This window comes from Staurois parvus, unplaced genomic scaffold (genome assembly GCF_062004578.1).
Source record: "Staurois parvus isolate SC_StPar_1 unplaced genomic scaffold, SC_StPar_1.0 ptg000562l, whole genome shotgun sequence".
NCBI classification, from domain to species: domain Eukaryota; kingdom Metazoa; phylum Chordata; class Amphibia; order Anura; family Ranidae; genus Staurois; species Staurois parvus.
In genome coordinates, this window is record NW_028318358.1 from 8,064,138 (window position 1) to 8,089,342 (window position 25,205).

The 25,205-nt window shown below is 42.4% G+C and overlaps 1 protein-coding gene across 1 annotated transcript in view; it reads left to right on the top strand.

Moving 5' to 3' along the window:
- CALCOCO1 (calcium binding and coiled-coil domain 1) overlaps window positions 1-25,205 on the top strand; it is a 94,187-nt gene that overhangs the window by 48,556 nt on the left and 20,426 nt on the right. The window contains exons 11-12 of the mRNA XM_089691433.1: window positions 1,301-1,406; window positions 7,795-7,988. Of these exons, the coding sequence (XP_089547559.1) occupies window positions 1,301-1,406; window positions 7,795-7,988 (300 nt within the window). The remainder of the gene's footprint in view (window positions 1-1,300; window positions 1,407-7,794; window positions 7,989-25,205) is intronic.

The window sequence follows — 25,205 nt, forward strand, 5'->3', positions numbered from 1 at the left end:
AGGAACAGGATGAGCACTGCCAGAGCCCTACAAAATGACCTCAAGAAGGCCACTGGTGTGAATGTTTTTGACCAAACAATCAGAAACAGACTTCATGAGGGTGGCCTGAGGGCCCGACGTCCTCTAGTGGGCCCTGTGCTCACTGTCCAGAGCCATAGAGCTTGATTGGCATTTGCCATTGAGCACCAGAATTGGCAGGTCTGCCACTGGCACCCTGTGCTTTTCACAGATGAGAGAAGGCTCACCCTGAGCACATGTGACAGACGTGAAAGGGTCTGGAGAAGCTGTGGACAACGTTATATTGCCTGTAACATCATTTAGCATGACCGTTATGGTAGTGAGTCAGTGATGGTCTGGGGAGGCATATCCATGGAGGGATGCACAGACCTCTACAGGCTAGACAATGACACTGTGACTGCCATTATCCTTGGACCCATTGTCAGATCCTATGCTGGTGCAGTGGGTCCTGGGTTTCTTCCTGGTGCACAACAATACAAATGAGTACCATTTTGAGTTGCTGCAATGAAAATTTGCAAAATGGACTAGCCTTCTGCATCATTTGATTTTCAGGGTTTCTTTGAATTCAGTCCTCTGTAGGTTGATCCATATCAGTATAGATATCCAGCATGATATTTTTCCCCATTGAGATCTGATGTGTTTTCAAATTGTTCCTTTAATTTTTTTGAGCAGTGTATATTTAATATGTTCATTTAGCTGTTTGCTTGGAATTTATCTTCAACTTTAAGTTAAAATGGATCAAAGGAAAGTTCGGGAGGTCGCACAAAAGCACATATCCACTTTAATGCATAGAAAAGCAGCTTAAAAACACCATACTGTATGCCAGTGAGGGAAAAAGGGTTCACAGCGCTGAGCTTAGTGCGATACGCTTGAACCTTTTCCCCCCACTGGCATACAGTATGGTGTTTTTAGGCTGCTTTTCTTTACAATAAAATGGATATGTGCTTTAGTATGGCCTCCCAGACTTTCCTTTGATCTAAAACACAGGTGTGCAAACTGGGTCAGCACACACGCTGAAGGATTGTGGAGTGTGGGAGTGGTGAGCCTATCTGGAGCAGTACTACCTTCTCTGTTTAAATTAAAGTGAGTGAATGAGTAGGAGAATTAGGACTCAATCTGGAGGGGCAAGCCTCCAAGGTAGAAGAAGCCCTGTTAGGAAGGCCTCATCAGTGCACTGTGAGACAAATTGAGCCATTTGGTGATTCACCATCATTCCGAGAAAAATAAGATATCAGTTTTGGGTGGAACGACCCTATAAAGTTTACTTCTGTTTATTCCACAGGAGATGATTCAGTATATGAGGAGACTGGAGGAAAGGCTGGACAAGCTTGCTGATGAAAAGTGGAGAGAAGACAAAGTGGATAAAGAGGAAAGCAGTCCTAGATTAAGTATGTCTTGTCTTACCAAATTGGACAACTTGGTTATAGACTTTTATAATGTCACTGTTGACGGATTGGTAGTAATAGCTATTTTAATTCCAGGGTGATAGAATAAAGACTAACTCCTTACTTTATGAAGCATATTATCTAGAAAGAAGTCTAATTGGGTTTTATCTCAGCATGTTATAGAAAGTCTGCAGGTGAACCAAGTACCATGTATGGCTTTCCCTTGCCTGCATGCCTCATTTGTCTTGTTCATATAGTAAAGGACTCAGATTCAGTGACTACTATGTTATAGGCAGATACCTTCAGGTGTTGGGGAAAAAAAAAAAAAGATATAGATATATATATTTATATATATATATCCCATGTACTGCTCCCAGCAAGCCTCAGGTCTTTGCTCATATCCTTAGGCGTTGGATGTCTTCTCTCTACTGAGTGGGTATTTTGTAAGTTATGGTTACCAATTTCTACAATCAACTTCAGCCATGACAGCATTCTACACAGCTTTCAGATCAGTGCCCCACTGTGAGCACTACAGGGGACTATACCTGGAGTCTGCCAGAGAAAAATGCAGGGCTGGCCTGTAAATTCACTTTGGGCACTGGATCCTGCAATCACCCTGGCAGAAAGTGCAGTGAGATGGGTTAGCCACAGAGTGCTACACAGGTCCAGGGCAGAAGCAATCCATACCAGAGTGACCCAGTCCCTGAATACCCCACCCTGATGGGGTGCGCCCTTCCAAATTGGTTGAAGCCAGAGGTACTAAGGGTTAAATTGCATTCTTCCCCTTTTGGTGTACTACATCTGGTGAGTATGGCAATGTTCCCTACCCTGAGTGTCATCCTTCTACTATCCTGACTGGATCCCCCTCCCTCATTCACCATCAAGATGTGGGCTTGGGATGTGGGAGTTTTAACGACATGGTAGCTTTGCCCCCACTCCATTCCCGGTGCAACCCTTCTGCTCTTTCTGGAGTACTAAGCGGTATGGGCACAATGTGCATGCACTAGAAGTAGCTATCATCTTGAGACTCGGCATCTTCTAAGTTGCGATTTTTACATGTCCCAGCCAACTGCTCTCACACCCCTCACAGTTGAGCATGTTGTGGTTCCTGGGAGTGACTAAAACTGGGGGACAGGATTCTTGGCAACATTCCAGAGTGTGTGGACACAGGAGGACCTCCGTATTAGCTCTTTCTTGCCTTTTAATGTTGAGGCCAGTACCCTCCACAAGAGCCTCCCTCACAACACATAGCCGAGCACGGAGGAAGAAGTCTGGGATGGGGAAAAAGTTGTTTCCTGGGACCTAAGCTACCAATGGGTCTAGTGGGCTTGTGCTGACCTATCCTAGGGATCCAGCCACTAACAGCTTCTTCAGTTGTCCCCCCTCTTACTCTTTCCTCTCATCAGACATTTCAGTTGCCCTGTCTGATGTTCTGCTTTTCTTGTGCTTAAGTAAAGAGGATTTTGCAGCCTCCATGTCTGCTTTTATGTGGCACTGATATACCTAAAGGGTATATTACACCTAAACATATATTTTAAATCATATGTCCATATCTTATTGTATCATAGAATGATATAATTTTGATACAAAGCCATCTAGTGTTTCTTTAAATAATCATAATGTGCAAATAATTAGCATCCCAAAACAACAGTCCAATCCCTAAATAGTATACTGTCATCACGCTGAAGTGCTCCAATATGTCATGCCAGTGTGATCACCCTCCACGGATGTGCTCTCACCTGGGATTGACCTTAGTACTATAGTATGATCAGGGACCAGATATGATCCTCCAAATGGGTAAACTGATCCAATTTCTCTTCAATTACTCCTCTCCTCCATATGGAAATTCAATCATGTATCCTCACTCACTCCTCCTCACATGCATGGGTCAGCAATACACATAAGGGAAAATTTAAATTGGCACAAGATAATGCTTATAACGTTTTAAAAGCTTTCCTTTATTCTCCAATCTTCCAGAATCACACTTACATTAAAAAGATGCTGGAAGCGCACCACACCTTTCCAGCATAAAATATATAAAACAACGCCAACAGTGCAAATAGGCAAAGTTCTGATATAATTACCACTCTCTTTCACGTGTAGAGCATTGAGACGTCATATGCCCCTCCCTTATGCGTTACGCCACAGGGTCATGTGGCTTCCACAGGGGGATTCTGTTGGACATCACTGCGCTCTGCATATATACAGTATATGGATACATTGGCGTAGTCCTGTTGTAGTCCTCATCCCTCCATGTGTAATTACATAATTTTTCCTTTAGATAGTGCCTTACTGATATCACCTAGAGTGAGAATAATTTGGTTACATCCCGGTATACGTTAATAGTTGGAAACTGCCGATGTGCAGTACATATATTCAATCAGTCCTTTACATAATGTGCATCCATGATTAATCCCTACCATGCACAATTCCCGCAAGATGTTATGGAATTCCATTATATTAAAATACACATAAGGTTATAATAATATTGTACATAAAATTAATGCAATTAACCTCTTATAAAGTGTACAACTACCCTTTAGTAAATGTTAGCTATTTTATAGATATATTTTTAATAGATAAAGCAATTACATTATTAGTAAAAATTATACTACATGAAATAAATAAAAAATGAATATTACTATCTGAATCCTCTATACATGTATATAGATTATATATCTAAGATTATGTAACTATATTTCCCCATTAGTACCACCCATTGCCTCCTTCCCCACCAGAGTCTCTTTCTGATACATCTCTAATTGGGTCCCTTATGAGGAAGAGAGGGGGAAAGGGGTTTGAGGCTTGTTTTTCAATAAATGATTGTCCATGAGGGTGATTTAGCTATTGCCTTTCTTAACAGGTCTCCGAGGGTGCCGGTGGAGGATGTTCTGGTTCTTGCGCTGCCAGGTTTTTTCAAAGTCTAGTTCACCAGGATTAGCCTCAAATGCAGCCTGACTGTGGCCTTCAGCCTTGAGTAGGGCATCTCCTTCAACTTCCCCTCTTCACCCTTCTGATATTACTGCATTTCTTTGTGTATCTTCCCAGGTTTGTCTGGGTTTCCCACACCCTGGGACCTCTGTTTCCTACTCTAGTAGGGGCTTATCTTTGGCAGTGGTATCCCTCTGGGACTTACACTCTTCTCTGTAAGGGGAGTTTTGTACCCTCAGATGTGGTTACCTTTTGCGGTAATTGATACTACTCATCCTAATCCCCCTTCTGAGGGTCCTATCATCTGCAGACCTCATCGATGCGGCTTCCCAGGTATCTAGGACTGGAAACCTAGGATTACCAATGACTAAGGCTCTTTCAGCTCAGGAAGTTAACTCTCTGTGGACCTGGGCATAATCTGCTGGTCTCTGGCAAGGGAAGAAGTAGTTCCTTTCTCCCAACCTGAGGGACTTCTGTCTGGTTCCCCAGAAAAAACAGGTCGTCAGGGGATCTTTCTTTGGGTTGGCATTCTAACCTGACCTCCATTGTCCATCCCCTGAGAGCTGCAGAACCTTCACCTCTGGAAGAGTTTGGGACCTCTCCCTACAATAAGACACTGGAAAGGTCAATTCTGTCTGCCCTGTCTATCATAGAGACTAGGCTACGTATTTTGGATCCCCTGAATGGTGATGTTCAGCACTTGAGTCCCCCTCTTTTACTGCTTTGATGGAGATGTCCATCTCTAGATGGCCTTGCTCTCCCCAAGAGGGTCAGCAGACACAGTATGCTGGAACCCTGTTGTTCCTCTCTTCTATGGGGGTTAGCATAAGTTCAGAGACCTTCGTTGGACCTGATCACTGGATGATAGGTCATCCTTCCATGGCTGAACTGCAGCTTTTCTGAGAAAATCTCCATTCCTTCCTTTTCCTTATCAGTAATCAGGCAAAAGTTCTAATAGTCTGGCGAAGATTGGTGGAAGATGCTACACTGATTTGGGGTAGGTTAGATGATTCTTAGAATCATGTAATGGGTAAGTGGTTGAATGGTTGTTGTCTGCTACTCTCCAGTAACATCCTTCTGTTTCTGGTGTACATGGCACCAGTCTGGGTTATTATACACCCTCCTCCCTGCCTAATCTTTTTGTGGGTGGCATTTGCACACCCTACGTCTTCAGGTTGACTTTAGGGTTGTACCCTTGGTTTTCTACCAGTCTTTGGGGTAATTTTTCTATCCATTGGGATATTATGATGTGAGGTCTCTCACTACAAGATTGGTTGTCTGATCAGGCAACTATCAGACATGGATCCTCTTTTTCCTAAATTTCAGGTTTAGGAATGCTGGGCTTGAGCTTTCTGCTGTTGCCTCTCTCCACCTCTTATACTCCTGGCTGGAATTTATAAAATGCTGTCACGGCAGATACATGCCACAACTCCTCCCTAAAAATTGCCATGATAATGAGACTCTATTAAGCGGTATTGCTCAGATTGGATAGTTTACCATTGTGATAGCGCAAGGCACTTGTGAGTCCTCTAGTAAGTCAGTTCTGGCATGAAAGCAGTAGCTGTCTGATCAAACAGGAAGCTGCGGCCCAGCAGGAAGGAGGCAGTGGCCTAGCAGCAGGCTTCAACCTCGTGGTTGAGAGCCACTGTTTTAAGAAGTTTCAACTATCCAGTTTGCTTTCTTTTTTCAGCTAAAATTTTCTGTGTTGCTGTTAACAGGATGGAGTCAGTTTTAAGTCTATATATAGGTCAGCCATAAGTATAATAATAAGGTAGTGGTATGTGCAGGCCATATCTGACCATCTTTCATGTTTCTTGGCTGCAGGTTGATAATATTTGTGTAGTCTGCTTGCTTGAACTTGCATATTTATGCAATGGCTGCTGTGAGGAAATTAAAAGACAAGTTCACCTTTGGGAACATGTTACAAGTTCCACCCATTTTTAGGGTGGAACATGTAACATTTTCCCTGCTGCTGCCTGATCCCCCTCCTCCCTGTGACAGCAGTACAGGAAAAGTACTAGCTGTCAGTTTTTGAAAGCAGCGTGGCCGTGAAGGGCTCCAACCACACGACCACATCATTCATTCACAGAATTCTGTGAATGAATGAACTACAAGTCCCGACAGCCTTTGCAGCTGTTGAGTGCTGTGGTAGTTCATTGAGTCTTCCTGTCAGATTGTATCTGCTTGCCTGTATGGGATGTTTGGGCAAGCAGATACACTGACAAAAAAAAAAGGTAAATGCACATTTTTTTTACAAGCCCAAAAAATGGGCATGTATTATTATTTTTTTTTTTAAGCGAACTTATCCTTTAAGGCACATCGACAGCTAATGTAAAGGGGCCCCGTGACTGCCAGTGTAAGGGAGCAAATGACCTCCAATAAAGGGGCACCTTGACCTCCAACATAAGTGAACACCTGTTCCTGACCTTTAAAGTGTTACTAAACCCAGGACCCTGCAATCACTATATCTGGTCTCCCACAGTACACACAACATGGAAATGCAATTATTTTAGTAAATATAAACTGCTAAATACCTTTTCTCATTAGCAGTTAGAGCAGTCTTGTGACTTCAGCAGAGCACTGGTTAAAGCTTGTAGGAGGAGTTTTCCTTCTGCTGTAGGAGGATGTGAAAGTTCTGACCCTTTGCCTGGACATTGCTTATTGGCCCTGTGCTGATCAAATGCACTCTCCCAAGAAAAAAAAAACCTTCTCTAGCAATACATTCCAAACTGAACATGTGCATGTGACTAAGGATTCAGTCTGTATCAGGTGGTCATTTCAACAAGAGGAGGGGCAGAGACGAAAGGATCAAACAGCCTTTTTGCACAATGCAGAGGACTAAACCCTTAGGTCCCACAGTGAGTATAACAAGCATGCTTTACTGCATATACAGACTGATTTTCTGTTGTGGGTTTAGTAACACTTTAATGTTTATAAACCTACGGGAATTCTCCTTGTTGCCTATGGTGTTCATAAGGGGAAAACTACCTTTCAGTCCACTTCTTTTATTACATATGAGTTCCAGCAAGTTTAAATGAGAATGAGGGTTCCTTGTTTAGTGGGGCAAATCAATATTCGGTACAGCAGTGCATGGTCTCAGTATAGAGCACTTCTATAGTCACTATATTGATGTGCCATATCAACAGTCATTCCACTTATCTTTTTTATGGGATAGGAAACATCCTCATTCATTACTGTCCTTATAGAGAATAAAGCAGCTAAATCATCATGTCTGCTACATCTCTAAGATTTTCTATCATTTTTGTTAGCAAACATTGCAGTGCTGCTGTTAATTTGGCATTGCTGATGTTGTCCAAAGCTACCAGTCAAAAGCTTTCAGACAAAAACAATTGCATGGTAGATTAATGCTTGAGTATGCTTTTTTGGTTGTGGTTCTTTTTGCATTTCAGGTCCAATATTCTTTATGTTACACTTCTTTATCGTACATCTCTTTTGCCAGTTGCTTTGCCAGAGTCAGATGAAGAGTCCTCTGAAAACAAGAGATTTCCTGTGCATGAAGACCCCTTTACAGTGAGTGAGCAGATCTCTTCCATCTTACCAGCGTTCCCTCGAGAGTCTTTGAAGGTGGTGATTAATCAGCCAGCACCCATTGCATGTCAGCTACAGCCATTGCCTGAGGACAACCCTGACTCTGTAAGTTGCATATCTAGTACAGCATAAACACAAGGGATTATTCAATAAATCAGCGCAATGAGTGCAGTTTACTGATGTTTGATTGTAGTAAGACTCTCAGTGCTTCTGATTAAAGGAGTGAAATATATTAATATAACTAGTTTATCATATTTCCTAAAGTTGAACTTTGGGCAGATCATAAATATAAATCAATAACATAAGTGATCCTCTTTCATCATTTAGAAACATGAATCGTCATAAAATGATGTTAACATTCATCCAGTTGTGACACACTGAAGCCACCACGTTCAAATATTGCTGCTGTATGGTTTTTTGAATAAATCCATAATCAAATTGAATTCCTATCTGCGTGAAATTAGCTTTAAAGCAAAATGGGTATAATTTTTGTAAAGAGAACTCTAGCTACTCTCAATGACACCACTATATTCAGGCCTCAGGGACATATATCCTGGGTCTAGCGAGATCCACTTACTGAGCAAGTTCTCAGCTTACTCACAGTACCTTTGCTTTGATATGGGCAGTGATAGCAAAGGACAGAACTTGTCACTATCCCACTAGCCGTCCCATCTTAGCATCATATGAGTGTCCCTGGGACTGCTGTTGTAGCAGCTGGAAGGCTGAGAATAAAGACATTTCTGCAGGAGAGAAGAACTTAACAAAGTGCCATTTAATTTGCTAAACCACTGGGTATCATGAGCAAGTACTTTTGTTTTTATTAAAATAATTGTTTTCACCTTTTTGCATACATTTGTAATTTTAATGATTTCCTGAAGCAGCTACTTTCTGTCTACACACCTACACTCTATAGATGAATGTACGACGATGTAATTTATAACAGTCAGAACTTTTTAACATACATCATAGCATATGGAGTGCAGTAATCAGGTATTTGTGATATACAACATAAAATATAAAATGTAAGGGTCAGGACTATGCAGCATATCAAGTGCAGCAGTCAGGGCTATGCAAAAATTAACATAGCTGATAGAGTTCAGCAGTCAGAGCTTTGTAAAATTAAACATAGCAAGTATAGTGCAGTGGTCAACACTAAGTAACGTTACAACATAACATATAGAGTGTAGAGGTCATGACTGTGTGGTCAGCTTGCCCCTTTCATTGTGTAACATACAACATAAAATATAGAGTGCAGTGGTCATAAAGCTGTAACGTACAACGTGGTGTATAGACAGCAGAGGTCACAACTAAGTAGTGTACTGTGTGCAGTGTTCAGGGTCATGTAACAGTGATGTACATTACATAGAGTTTAGGGCTTTGAAGCATTCATTGTGCAGAATTCAGAACTATGTGACATACAATGTAGTGCATAGAGTGCAATGGTTAGAATGATGTATCGTGCACAGTGCAGTAATCTGTAGGTGTAAAACACCTATAGTTAAGTCAGAGTGAAGAGATCAGGACTATATAATCATTCATTAAAGTGGTTGTAAACCCTTACATATACCCAGGGACGTGACTGGCCTCATGTGATACACAGATGAAACAAATCATTCTACATAAGTTTTACCTGTTTGTCTGTAGCCCTTTCTCGACAACAGCCGTTCAAAGTCCAATTTTTATTACTTCTCTGAGCTTTCAGAAAGCAGGGGGTGGAGTGCTGAAGTTATACTCAGATGAGCTGATAGCTGATTGAAGGGAAGGGACACACCCCTTTACACAGCACACATGGACAGAGCTGAGGCTATCGGTAACGGGCTGTGTGTTGGAGCTCCCCTCTCACCTTTTTACCTCTTGGTGTCAAATTTGTCAGAAGTGACTCATGCAGATAGCAGAGAAATGAAGCAGCAGATAGAAATGACACTTAAGGCTCGTTCACACTTGACTAATTTGTAACTCTTGCCAACGCCCCTATAACGTTTGACAGGTGTTAGGCGTTTGGGAAGCATTTCTAACCTTCCCCAAATGCCCTATACGCGTTTTTGAGGCATTTGATAGGCGTTTGCCAAGCGTTACAACCGCACCACAAACGCCTGTAATGAAGTTTAACGGTATTAACGCTCTGCAAACGCCTGCCAGGTGTCTGAGGAGCATCACCATAGACTTGAATGGGAGGCTTCAACCCCTCCTGACTTGACATGTCAATTTTGCCGCGGCGCTGACGCTTCAGTATGACCAGCACTGTGTGTTGCCATGTGTAGAATTTTCATAGGCATTTGAGGAGCATTAATAACGCTTCCCAAACGCCTGTCTAACGCCTGCTAACAAAGCTAGTGTGAACTGAGCCTAAGTGTCTGGATTGAGACAAGTACACACTGTATAGGGATCTGCTTTGTTCATACTTCATGTCTGAGGTTTATAACCACTTTAAGGCCAGTTCACAACATAAAAACACACTCTAGATGCATTCCAGATACGTTTCTGCTTACAGTTTAAACCACACATTCTGATGCAGTTTTGATGCAGTTTGCTATGTTCTCGTACAGTTCTGTGCAGAAAAAATGCAGCATGTTCTACTTTTTTTTTCTGCACTGGAAACTGACTGGAACTGACTGCACTGGTGTGAACTAGGGCCATTGGAATACATGGAAAACACTGTGCAGAAACACACTGGACTGCATCTAATGTGACCTAGCCCTAAAGCTCGCAGAGTGCAGTGGGCAGGAGTAAGTGTTCCCTTATGTGGGTGAACAGTGTGCATGCTGCATTGGTGGACAGTGTGCCTCCTTTGGCAGTCAATGTGTCCCCAGTGGTGCTTAGCATGTCATATACTAAAATATATATTTATATTGGTTATGAGTAGTTGTTGTTCCCCTTTCATTCGTGCAGTTATATTTACATCAGGAATGCTAAGGAGGTCCCACACCTGCTTCTTCCTTGCTCCCGCGTCACTGTAGAGTGACACTGAGCTGGAAATATACAGTCTGACTTGCTCAGCAAGTGGATCTCGCTAGACCCGGGATATATGTCCCTTGGATTCAGATATAATGGTGTCATTGATCGTAGCTAGAGCTCACTATCTTTAAAGCCGAATTTCATGCAGATAGGAATTCAGTTTGATTATGGATTTATTTTAAAAAATAGCATATTTTTAATACAGCCAATAACAGTCTGTGAATGTGTGTAATGGCACAGTAGGGGCTTGTTCACACTTGATTAATTTCTAATGCTTCCCAAACACCCCTATAGCGTTTGACAGGCATTAGACAGGCGTTTGGGAAGCATTTTTAACGCTCTTCAAATGCTCCCCAAACGCCCTATGTGCATTTTTGAGGCGTGTCATAGGCATTTTCCAAGCGTTAAAACTGCACCACAAATGCCTATAATGAAGTTAATTGTATTAACGCCTCACAAACGCCTGCCAGGCGTTTGAGGAGAGTCACCATAGACTTGAATGGGAGGCGTTGAAAGGCTTTACCTCCTCCTGAACACAATAGCTCAGCGGGGGGGGGGGGGGAATTCCCTTATCAATACTGACTGTGTTGATGGGGAAATCGAGCAATTTCTTTCCTATAACCTGCAGGTGGGACCTACCTAACAGTAGGTGGGAAAAGTCAAAGACCTGGCTATTCTTTCTGGTAGAGATGTGTGAATGAGAAGACAGAATTACAAATCCTTTGGCAGGTGAAAAAGCTTGCAAATATTTGCATAGAGTGTAACTTTAAGTTGCTTGTATACTGGCCAAATTTTCAATTTTAGCATTGCTTTTGATGAATGGGGATATGGTATGGTTAAATCCCAAGGGATAATATCTATGCCAGAATGTTTGAAATGCTAAGTGAGAGGCACAGAAATCTTCCCACATTCTGTTATTGCAGAAGTTTACAAATAGAACTGTCATCAGGTTGCATGATGGACAATATTTTGACACAAGGAGAGATCAGCTCATATATCACCAATCTTTAATTGTACAGCTCCATGGAAGGCAGACACAGTTTCATATGCTGTCCATTTATTGTATCTCGCCCTTTGTTTCATATGTGGATTCTCCAAGGAAGCATTTTCCCTGTTAACTTTGACAGCTTAGCGATGCACTTTGTCAATTTTACCATCGCAAACATGATTGTGTCTAAATTCTCTTCGATCACCCACCTACAATTATCACAAAGATAGTATACCCATGTAGTCTCAGATACATTAAAACTAACAAAGACCACAACTGTGTGGAGGACAGGACATAACTAGCGGTGAGCTAGTCCCTGTGCGTCAAATTAAGCTTTTCAGCTGTTAATGACAGCTCAAAGTTCAGAATGTTGTGTGTGAAATGGTGGGCTAAGCTCTGTGGACATCTAACATATTAGTCTTTAATGGTTTGCAGGCTTCCTAATAGGCTATATTGAAAGTGAACCAGAGCAACTTGAATGTTACCTTAGCCCCTTTGCTGACAGCAATATAATTCTCTAATTATCTTAGAGCAAACATAAAAGTATCAATAAAAACAAAATACAAGACACTTTAACATCAATTACAAACACACAAGTTGAATATTTAGTATTGTATTTATGTTTTATTTTAAGCCAAAGCTAGCCGTACACTTTTACACTTCTCTCATTTAGTCTCATGAGCTGAGTGAAATAAATCTGTCAGTTCCCCCATCCATGCTAAACAACGTGGATGAAGGTGTCTCCCCTGCCGCCTTATGGTATTCAGCAGCAGGCAGTACCTGCAGCTGCTCAATACATGAACAGTGACGGATTGGATTGCATTCACTGCTCAGCCAGTAATTTTCACTGCTGACAGAGTCAGCTTAAATTTGCTAACATTCAGGCAGTGTATGACCAGCTTGAAGCAAAATTAAATCCATTAATTTTAATGGTTTCCCAAAAAAACTACATTCAGGGCATATTGTGAATAATAACTGTCACATTCGCTTGTGCTCACGAACAATCAAGCCATCAAAACACTGGTGTCATAACTAATCACATGTGCATCACCATAGCAACTGCAGATGAATCAGGACCATAGATGGCAACTTCCTTGGATAGGAGGGTTTGGTTCCCCTTTAAGAACTGTTTCAGGCAGGCTAGGTTCATAGGCTGTCATAGGCATTATATTCAAGCGCATCTGCTGATGTCCATAGACTTTTTACGGCCCATTTGTAAAATGTAGGCACTGATGTGCTGGCTGCAGAGCTCCCATGTATCCCACTGAGTTTTCTTTTAAATGCTGATTCTTGTTGCAGGGCACAGACTGCCCTGCTGACCTCTGTCTTCTGCTCTATTGTACCTGTCCTCTGCCTTGCTCACTCTCATCCTCTGCCCTGCTGACCTCTGTCTTCTGCTCTATTGTACCTGTCCTCTGCCTTGCTCACCCCCATCCTCTGCCCTGCTGACCACTGTCTTCTGCCTTGCTGTCTCATGTAAACTCTCTGCTGACCGTTGTCCTTTATCGTGCTGACCCCGGTCCGCTGCACTGCTGACCCCTGTCCTCTGCCCTACTGACCTCTGTACACTGTCATACTGACCTCTGTCTGCTACCATGTTGATCCCTATAATCTGCCCTTCAAACTGCTGACCCCTGTAGTCAGTCCTACAAATTAATGACCCCTGTACAGTGACTTGCATACTGCTGACCTCTGTACTCAGCCCTGGAAACTACTGATGCCTGTGCACTGCCCTGCTAGTTACTGACCCCTGTACACTGTCCTACATACTAATGTCCCTGTACTGTCCCTATATACTAATGACCCCTGTGCACTGCAATACACCCTAGTTACCTCTTTACCCTTCCATACATACTACTGACTTCTGGATACTGCTCTACATACTACTGACCCCTGGAGAGTGCAATACATCCCACTGACCTCTATACACTGCCCTACATACTACTGACCCCTGGACAGTGCAACACATCCTACTTACACAGGTCAGAACTCAAAGCAGACAGCCAGCCCTCTTGAGCAAGTCTACCTGCAGTGGCACTTGTTCTGTCTTCATGACTCCTGCAACACACATGTTGAGGTGACCAATTACTCTCCAGACATAAAAAAAATGTGTGAATGAAAGTGACAGCTAAGTTTATATTTCTACAGTGACATTTGTTTTATATTTTACTACGTTTTCTTCATACCGGCCTTACTTTTTTTATTGGGTAATGTAGTATAGTATCATGTGCTTAAAGCCCTGGTCCAGGAAAACTTTATTATTGTAATTTTTGATAAAGTGAGGAAGAGAGGGAGCTTTTGCCAGGTATTTGTTGCAGTCAGTGTTCTCCATTGGTGAGGTTTACCCTCCTTTTCTGTGCTGGTAGCTGGTGTGACAAGGACTTAGTCCCACAGGGGGGACACACACCGCATTAAAAACATTTATTTTTTAGTATAATGAGAAATAGTTAGAACCCCTCTCAGGTTATATTTGGAAGGGGTTAGAACCCCTCTCAAGTTATTATTGTTGACTGTGTTCCTCCTGGGGCAATTGGATGTTGGATGCCACAGTGACAGAAGGTTATGGGAATCTTTTCAATTGGGATACAGACAGCAGTAATAATCTGGCATATTTCCACTCCATCTAAAAATAAAAGTAAAGTTTTGGTTGCAGTTGGGCTTCCATACTTGCCTGTACATGAACTGATATTTTCAAATAAGACAGCCCATTTAAGCAGTGATGATAAAGAGGGCAGGCAAGGGGCAAAAAAGGATGCTGTGCAGGTGTCCAGTGTTCTCCTTATCAACCAAAGATGTCATTGGTTATTAGGATGCGGTAACTAGAACGTTGTAATGGTGAACAATGAACCTGTGGCTTTGTGTAACTAAAAGGCTGGCTTGATCCACATGCTAACTTTTATACAATTTGTGGGCAATTTGAAGTTATTTTGCCAAGGCACCCCTGAAGAAACCCTCGTTAAAAATAGCTGGTATAGAGTAAATGTGAGCATGCATGTTTTGCTAGTGCTTCTTATATCCAGCATATTGGAACTAACACATGGAGTCACATCTTACACTGTACCCAGAAGTACCAGTTATTTTTTTGGCTTCTAGTATTTGTTTTGCTTCCGGTGACTGGATGGAGCGATGGTGGAGCAAAGGAAGTATGTAGTACTGGGGAGGGGTCAGGCATTAAAGCTGTTGCTTTCCAGCTTTGCGTTAAAATGTCACTGATTTCTGCCTAGTAATCATTCTGGATTTCTATGAGGAAAATGAGCAGGAAATGAGCCACTTGGGGTTTACAGTAGATTTCTAGGCAAAACTTTTTTTTTTCATTTTAGATAGGAGAGTTATAACCCCTGTAAGGTTTATTTGTGCCATCTTTGTCCTATTGGGGAGATTTACCTTCACTCCCTGTCCCATAGCCAAACAGGAAGTAAGTGAAAATCCCTGCAAATTACAAGAATCTCTTGGGGACCCCTAGGTCACCAGAACTAATGTCGCTAGTGGAAAATTTCCCCTCTATTACTTTTCTGGGGACAACCCAAAATTTAGGATTTACGTTTATTTTCACTTTTAATGAATAAAGGTAAACAGGACAAATAGAGAATCTCACAATTGGTTACACAGGCAGCAATGAAACTGACAGGTCTTTCAATCCACTTCCCCTCTATCCAAAACTAAAAAAAACAATTTGCCATTAGTTATACTTTAAAATACTGATTGATGACATTAAACAGGTACATTTAAATTTCATGCAAAATAAATCACCTATTCTTCATCTATGCTATGCTTATGTTTGTGAAATAAACATGTTAAAGGAGTTCTGTGGTCACAGCATATGCTTTCATTTTATAACATCAGCATTGTAAGAGCAATACAAGCAATATTTATGATTGACAGTCCAATATACTGCAAGCTTACTTGAAAAATCTCCTTTCATGTTGTGATTTCTGGCTGTCTTCTGGCCATCTCTTTCTGTGCCTTGCAGCTTCCCTTCCACTGTTTACTTTAAATTGTAAGGCCTACATATCCCATGGTATAGAAACAAGCAGCTAATACCTTTATTTGTTGGATATTGTTTAGATTAAAATATTACTTTTAGCACTGGGACTCCTCCTTTTGCAAATTGTATATTATTGAATTGTTTCTATATCACTAGATCACTATATTGTATTTATATGTTATTAGCGCTGCATGTTGTTTCTATATTTTATCTGGTATCACAGATGAGTGCTAGCTACTTCTGATTATCAAACCAAGCGCAGTAGCAGATTTGTTTTGTTATCTCCCATGGTATCTTGCTGCCTTCAAGCAGTGATTCCTGTACTGACTCCACTTCCTGAAACTCATCCTTACAGCACTTCTGTAGTTTTAGAAGGCAGGCTCTGTGAATTGTGTGACACAGCAGGGCCTACTCACAGAGCACATTGAATATATTGTATGTCAGAATTTAGAATTATTTGTATTATTATGAGCAGACTAAAAATATTTGAAAATCAACGTGCAGATGAATATAATGATTGTAAATTTTGACCATAGATACACTTTTTTGAAAATTCTCTTTATTGACTTATAAATTTGAGAATACAAAACAAAGCCTATTGGGCATACCCAGGCTTGATAAAATCACAAATAATAGCAATAAAAAAAAAACACAAACGAGGAAAACATAACACACAGATAAGGTGAACAACAACAAACAGACGACAACAGCACCCAATGATATCACAGGGCTTAGATATGATAGAAGACAGGGGCGGACTGACAACTCATGGGGCCCCTGGGCAATAGGGGATCATGGGGCCCCTGTGTCCTTGCCCAAACTAAAAAAAGCCTATGAAAAAGGTACCAGAGGCATCTCATGGAACCCCCTACTACCCCCGGGCAGTGCCCGAGTTTCCAAATGGTCAGTCCGCTCCTGGTAGAAGACAGTTCCCACAGAAGAAGATCACTGACAACCCACACCGGGCAAAAAAAAATCTGTGACAAGAGGTAGAGAACCATCACTCAATCTTAATCAGAGTTGGAAGGGACCGATTCGGAAGAGTCAATCCAGATAGACCATAAATACACTTTATTTAGATAATTCTCATTATGTAAAATAAGAAACACTGTTAAAATAACTTATACCACTTGGTGAACTGACCCTTTCATTTGTACTGTATAAAAATATACTCAAATGTTCCAGGAAACCATTGTATTCTGGTAACTATACAGTATAGAGCATGTGTAATAAAAGTTTTCAGTATATGAACCTTTTTTGTAACATGTTTTGTGTGGCGATTTTTTTATTTTTTATTTTTTTAACATTTTGCATGCAGACCAAGCTTTGCAGCTAAACTTGACATACTGTAACACTGCTGTGGATGCTTAAAGCAGAAATCCAGGAAAAAAGTTTTTGACCCATGCAGTGGGGCTGTGCCGACATTGCACGGGTCTAATGCTTGATTTGTTCTAGGGGAGAGGACACCGAAGATATACTCGCCTGACCCGATGATCCTCCCTGCACAAAACCAGTCCTTTCGGCTCCTGCCCCCTCTCCCCCCCAGGGTCTAGCAGTCTTGTAAATGAGCTGTTTCTGACATCAGTGCGCTTTTAAATAACAAACATGTCATAATTACCTGCTCTGTGTAATGGTTTTGCACAGAGCGGCCCCGATCTTCCTTTTTTTGGGTCCCCTACTGGCGCTCCTGGCCCTCCCCCCTGCTGAGTGCCCTAGAGCAAGCTGCTTGCTCTGGGGGCACTCGTGTGTGCTAGCTCCTGAGCCACCTCTGTATGTCTATTAGACATACATCTCTTCTCCTGGGTATCTCCCTCCTGATTGACAGCGGTGGGAGCCAATGGCTCCGGCTGCTGTATCTCAGCCAATGAGGAGGGAGAGAAATCCAGGAGAGCCGCTGCTCTCATGCACACTGCTGGATTGGAGCTCAGGTCAGTATTGGGGCTGAGGGGGATCTACACACTGAAGGTCTTTTTTGATAAAACTTTTTGACTTTAGAACTAGATGGCCAACTATAGTAAAAATATTGTATTTTGGTTACTGTATGTATTATTACTTGTAATAGATATTATTCTGTTTATGAATTCATTTTTTTTTTTTTTATTTCACACATCTTAATTTATATTTTTCATCATAATTACATGCAGACCAAGCTGTTCAGCAAAACTGACACCTCCAACAATTTATATGGTTTGTCCCAACCCCCTTTAGCTGCTTACAAACTCTGCTTTTATTCATGTAATTTTAAACATATGTTTCAAAAAATAAAAAACCTTTACTGCCGCTTCTTTAAAGGTGTTAGCTGGAGTTAGATTTTTATTTATTTGCTGCAAGTGGGGAAAAAGGATCTATTGTCAGGATCAACAGGTAATAATCTTATGTTACAGGGGTACTCAGAAAAAATTGCTAGTAACAAATTTCACCATATACTGTATGACTTTTGACCATAGTTCCCCTTTAAGCAGTTACAGCATTTTGTTTTCTTTGTTTTGTTTTTTTAACAAAGATGTTAGTGAATAAAAAGTAACTTTTTTCATCAGAATATATTTTTCTTGACTATGCATTCATAATAAATATTGTTATCAGATTATGCAATTTTATTTGTGACAGTGGTCCTTTAAATACTGCGTTTTTAGCACAAACATGCTGTTGGCAGCCTCCAGCTGGAAGCTGATTCACTGATCTGTTCATACTGGCTTTGTTCATGTTTTCTATCACCCATCTGCTCTGTATTTTGTGCACATCATTTTTACAGCACATCATACTATCCCTTCTTTGCCGTTTATATGTCTCCAGTGCTGGGCTTTACAACTGAAAATACCTGTCTAGCATTGTCACAAAATTAATCCTTCCCGAACTGCAGGTGCTCAGCCTCTTCCAATCGCTGTCTGCTCAGTCTGCTTCTATACACACCCAATATGCATGAACAAAGACACTATAAATCTGTAGAGTGGGGTTCGTGCTGAAAGTACCAGTCGTCAAGGGTCAAATGAAATGTACCTCCATGCCTTGTTAGTTTGCAGCTCCATTAAGCAGGTTATAGCAATTTATGGTCGCATACAGCACAGTAGCTGCAGCACATTTCTTAATATATGTCTTTGCAACACTCGCTTGTCTGTCTAAGTGGCAGATGTGGAGAAATGGACTTACTGAGCCCCTACTGGGCCTTATTAATCAGAATGCCTGAGGGACAAACTGTCTCACAGCCATAGAAACCATTCGGGTTAATCGTTAAATCTGCAAGCACCATTTTTCTGTACAAGTTTTAATCTAGTCGGTGTCTGTGAGGCAGACGGTGGCATAGATGGTCAGATCTATCTGATGACAGATCTATCTGGCCATTGCAGCTCAAAGTGCGAGTCACTGGAACATAACGTCATTTTATTTGTGACTGTCCTGGTAACTCAAAGTGTTGTGCGCACTGTTAAAGCGTCAATAGGAAAGGCAGTAACTGGTGATCAGTCATGTAGAGCTTTTTGAACATGTCAGAAAATCTCTATATACTCTAATGAATGCTTCAGACATGTGGAAAGTTTCATTATTGCTTCAACACTAACCCGGCAGGGCCTGGTTCATGTAAATGTGCTCAATTCTTTCTGATTTTGTGCTTTTATCAGGCACTGTATTGGCACTCTGAGGCTTTTTCTTCCCTTTGACACTTGTATGATGCGTTGCCTTTTGGCAGCCAGTATAGCTCATACACATGTATTATCTGTTCAAATTGCTTACTTGTTTGATTACTTTTATTGATTATAGGATTACATTCAGTGCTGTGGGAACAAAAGTCTGTCTTACTCATTACTTGTTGTGGATTGTGGAAGTAATTTAAGCCACAGATTGATCACTTGTCTACTGTAGTAATGCCTTGTTCTGATATAGAATTTCTAAAGTACTTCATAATTTTATGACAACCTCTTTACAGCCCACACCAGAGGGTCTTGCTGCATAATAAGGAATCCGTCATGTCTTAGGAGGCAAAGTGCAGCACCTGTGGAGTGGCATATAACTTTTCATAATGGATCGGGCAACACAATAGTGATTGTCCAAATGTATCAACTGCTAGAAAATTTCCAAAGAAATGCAAGTGGCTCTAAGTCATCTACATCCTCTCTGATGGCCATATGTATTAAAGATCAGTCTTCATCTTCAGAGACTTCAGCATTTAATGTTTCTATGTTTTGCTACTCCCTGTAGGCGTAGCGACTTGAGGCTGTGGACCGTTTGCTTGCTGTGAGATTACCAGGTGACATTGTTACCTTTTTCTTATGTAGCCCTAGTGGGAGCATATGCAAACTGCAGTCTAGCTGATTAGAAATTAGCTAACATTTTTATAGAAAGAGCAGCTTTTTTATACCCTATCTCAGTGATGGCGAACCTTTTTGAGCCCGAGTGCCCAAACTGCAACCCAAAACCAACTTATTCCTTTCAAAGTGCCAACACTGCAATGAAACCTGAATATCGAGCTTTTGGTTTAGAAAAAACAACTCGTACAGTAGTGCAAACTAATTAACAGTACAGGGATGACCAGAGACTGCGGACACAGTACAGGGATGACCAGAGACTGCGGACACAGTACAGGGATGACCAGAGACTGCGGACACAGTACAGGGATGACCAGAACTGCGGACAGTACAGGGATGACCAGAGACTGCGGACACAGTACAGGGATGACCAGAGACTGCGGACACAGTACAGGGATGACCAGAGACTGCGGACACAGTACAGGGATGACCAGAGACTGCGGACACAGTACAGGGATGACCAGAGACTGCGGACACAGTACAGGGATGACCAGAGACTGCGGACACAGTACAGGGATGACCAGAGACTGCGGACACAGTACAGGGATGACCAGAGACTGCGGACACAGTACAGGGATGACCAGAACTGCGGACAGTACAGGGATGACCAGAGACTGCGGACACAGTACAGGGATGACCAGAGACTGCGGACACAGTACAGGGATGACCAGAGACTGCGGACACAGTACAGGGATGACCAGAGACTGCGGACACAGTACAGGGATGACCAGAGACTGCGGACACAGTACAGGAGATGACCAGAGACTGCGGACACAGTACAGGAGATGACCAGAGACTGCGGACACAGTACAGGGATGACCAGAGACTGCGGACACAGTACAGGGATGACCAGAGACTGCGGACACAGTACAGGGATGACCAGAGACTGCGGACACAGTACAGGGATGACCAGAGACTGCGGACACAGCACAGGGATGACCAGAGACTGGGGACACAGCACAGGGATGACCAGAGACTGGGGACACAGCACAGGAGATGACCAGAGACTGGGGACACAGCACAGGGATGACCAGAGACTGGGGACACAGCACAGGGATGACCAGAGACTGGGGACACAGCACAGGGATGACCAGAGACTGGGGACACAGCACAGGGATGACCAGAGACTGGGGACACAGCACAGGGATGACCAGAGACTGGGGACACAGCACAGGGATGACCAGAGACTGGGGACACAGCACAGGGATGACCAGAGACTGGGGACACAGCACAGGGATGACCAGAGACTGGGGACACAGCACAGGGATGACCAGAGACTGGGGACACAGCACAGGGATGACCAGAGACTGAGGACACAGCACAGGGATGACCAGAGACTGCGGACACAGCACAGGGATGACCAGAGACTGGGGACACAGCACAGGGATGACCAGAGACTGGGGACACAGCACAGGGATGACCAGAGACTGGGGACACAGCACAGGGATGACTGCTGACCTTTGGGGAGGGAGGGGGAGCGGGTACCTGAATTTGACAGGTACCCGCTCTTACTTCCGCAGAGTTTTTTTTTTTTATCTTACCTGTTCCTCGATCCAGCCGCGCGCTGTCTTCCCGGCTTCTGTAGTGTGGGCGCTCGTCGGACAGCCGGATGCCCAGTGCGCATGCGCGAGAAGCGCTGCGCTTTGTGATTGGTCCGGCGGCTTCTGGGATCTGTCATGTGTCCCAGGTACCGCCTTACCATTCACAAGGAGCACTGCTTCTTGTGCATGCGCACTTGGGACCCGGCTGTCACGCACACTACAGCCGGGAAGACAGCGCGCCGCTGGATTCTCCTGGCGTGCCCACAGATAAGGCTTGGCGTGCCGGCTGTGGCACGCGTGCCACGGGTTCGCCACCACTGCCCTATCTTATCCTAGGCATATTGAAAGAGACTGAAAAGTACAAAAATAATAGATTCTGTGAAAGCTGAACTCCAGGCAATTATAGAAAATACAAATAAATGCAGCTCTGTGTTCTGTACACATCATTAAGGCCTCATACATACGGAGCATAGAGTGGCACTTTATCCAAAGACATTTCGCTCACATCCCCCCCCCCACCTCTTCTACTTATGGAGCATGATTTTTGGGGGGTAGGAGCAGGTACTTTGTTGCAACGTCTTCTGCTGAAATCTCCTAGGTGATTCCACAAGACGTTTGCCCCCCCCCCCCCCTCCTTGACCACTACCTTCTGGGACACATCACAGGTCCCAGGAGGCTGCAGGACCATTCATGCACCACGGCGGAGCCTGGGACCCAAAAATGAGTGAAGAACCAGCCCAGGTGAGTACAGCGCGATCCGGACAATTAGGTGATTTATTATTAAAGTATAACTTAAGTCAAAACTTTTTTTTTAGTTTTGGATAGAGTGGAGAAGGATTACAAGGCCTGTCAGTATGTATTGCTGTCTGTGCCCCCGTTAAGGAGATTCACTCTCTTTATTTTTCCTGTTTACAATTATCATTGAAAGTGAAAGTAAAAGAAAATCCCAAATGTTGGGTTGTCCCCAGAAAAGTAATAGAGGGGAAATCTTCCAATGGGGACACTAGTTCTACTGACTGGGGGGAGGGAAGGCATTCCCTTAATTTGCAGGGATTTTCTCTCACTTCCCGAGGGACAGAAAGTGATGGGAAATCTCCACAATAGGACACAGATGGCAAAAAAAAACCTGACAAGTTATAATACTCTATCTTGCATATAGTTCTACTTTAAAGGTCAGCAGCTACAGTATCAGAATTTTTTTATGCCTGTGAAAGCACCCCTGTGCTACCTATGTGGTCATGCACACGTGGGAAGTTACAGGCATATTTAAAAAGAAGCATTTACAGACAGAAAAAAAAATGTACCGAAGGTGCATTCTTTTGTGCAGAAAAATGCATGTAAATGTGTCTAAATGTATTCCAGTGGCCAAAATAAATTAATATTCTGGTCAGGAGAATGCATTTACACTCAAATGCCATTAGCACAGGGCTTGAAATTTCCACTTGCCCGCTCGCCAAATGCGAGGGGAAATCGCTTTGTGGCGAGCACAGATGCAGCGGGTGGCTTGCAATGCGATCCCCAGTCCCCGGGGATCGATTTGCATTCCACTTGCGCTCCAAGCCACGTTGTGAAGCCAACTTCCGGTTTCTGACTTCCGGTTTCTTCTTCGCATGTAGTCCATAAACATTGCCAGGATCAGTGGTATACAGAGCAGCTGACCTAGATCGGGTGAGAGACGTCAGTCAGTGACCGTGATCTCAGACAGCTGGGTAGTGGGGCACAATTGTATACCCAGCCAACAGGCAAGAAAAGGGAACAGTTACAGACATGTGATGAAAGCAAAAGAGAAGTTCCAAAGGCAACCTGGGAAAAGTTGGGTGGGGCTACTGGTGGAGAGTAAGGTTTGTGCCTGGCTAGTAGGTCTAGACTCGAAAGTTTAAGCCCTGCATTAGCACATAATGTACATAAATACATGTATAAACATGCATATTGTAACATTAGAGGTGTTTTTTTGTGGCAGAAGTCTGGCTGAAGTTCAAAGTGTAAACTTTGTTTTAATCTTTAGAGTGTGGAAAGGTTAGAAATTTTCCCAGGTTTTCATTGCTGGCTGTGTTCTTATTACGGAGGTTTTTCTTTATTCCTATACTAAAACCAGACAAAAAATCTCCCCAAAGTGAGGGGAAAATAGTTTCCCTGACAGTTGTCCGTAGAAAAGATGTTCCTGTTTGGAAAACAGTAACACACTTCCTGTCTTAGTCTAGGTTCACACCTATGCGGTTTCCACAGCTTTTTACATTTTTCGGAAATGCACAGCAGTCCATGTAGCATGATTTTCTATGGGATAAGTTTACATCTCCGCGTTTTCACCTGGTGCGTTTTTTGGAATGAGTCTGGGACTTTTTTAAATGCAAAGCTTTGAGTTTTTGATTCTATAGAGTTCAATGGAGATGATGCAGAAAAGCATTTAGTGTATTTTTGCTGCATTTTTAATGCATTTTAATCTGTCTAGCAACATGAAAAAAAAATGCAAATTGTGGCAAAAACACGTGCAAAAACGCAAAATACACTGCAGAAACGGATCAAATGCAAACTGCATAGGTGTGAACCTTGCCTTAGGGTGTCTCCACTCCACTAGGCTAAATTTCCTCTTTAAAGTGCACCTGTTCCCCAGTATATTAAAAATAAACTATTTCCATATTAACAATCAGTAAAAAAGGTTTAAACAAGCCCTTACTCACTTCTCTAGCTGATTGTACTGCGGAGTAATTTATTGCTAAAGATCCTCATATCATGAAATAACTGGTGTTTCAGTTTTCAAAAGCTTAGAAACGTCTGTTCTGTGTTTACATTAGAGTTCTGGCAAGCTCTCAAAGAAAAGATTAAGATGTTATTGCCGTTGTTTTAAACTTTTAAAATCAATTTCTCCTTAATGCCTGTAGCTAGTACGACTTGTAAAATGTTTTGCTGCTTGTTTAGAATATATAAACATATTAATGTGCCTAATCTAAGCTCAGGTCCACTTTAAATTGGCACAGAGAGGAGAGGTTTTTGGCTAATAAAGATTAATGTTCGAATTGAATAACCGGTTCACTTTCATTTCTGGCAATGAGAAGGGCCTAGTTTTATTATGTGTTAGTACTATTCACTTGTAATATTTTACATTGTTATATCTATTCCTAAAATTCCTTTGAATATATTGTGTAAGTGTACTTTGAAGCCTAGTGCACTGTCTATGGACATGTAGGAAATAAGTCTCCTTTGAGGTAACGGTTTAGTTCCATAACCACTTTGTTTTTGTTATGCTTAAATTCCCATTCTGTATATTTGGAAAATGATTACACTTACTACAGTGCAAATGTTTCCAATGAACAATGCCGCATTGAACAGATGACAGCCTCATGCAGCCTCTTTTCTAAGGGTCCATGTTAATGAGCATCTTTATCAAATGCTGCCTTTTTCATTTGAACACATAATGCTGCTGTTGAATATAAGATGTAGTGTTTGGCAAGAAAAGCTGCGTTTCACGTGCTTTGCCTGCAGTCTAAACGCAATTTAAGAGCATGTGACCTCCAAAGGAATGTAGAACGAAGCATGTAAAACACAGTCTCTGCCATG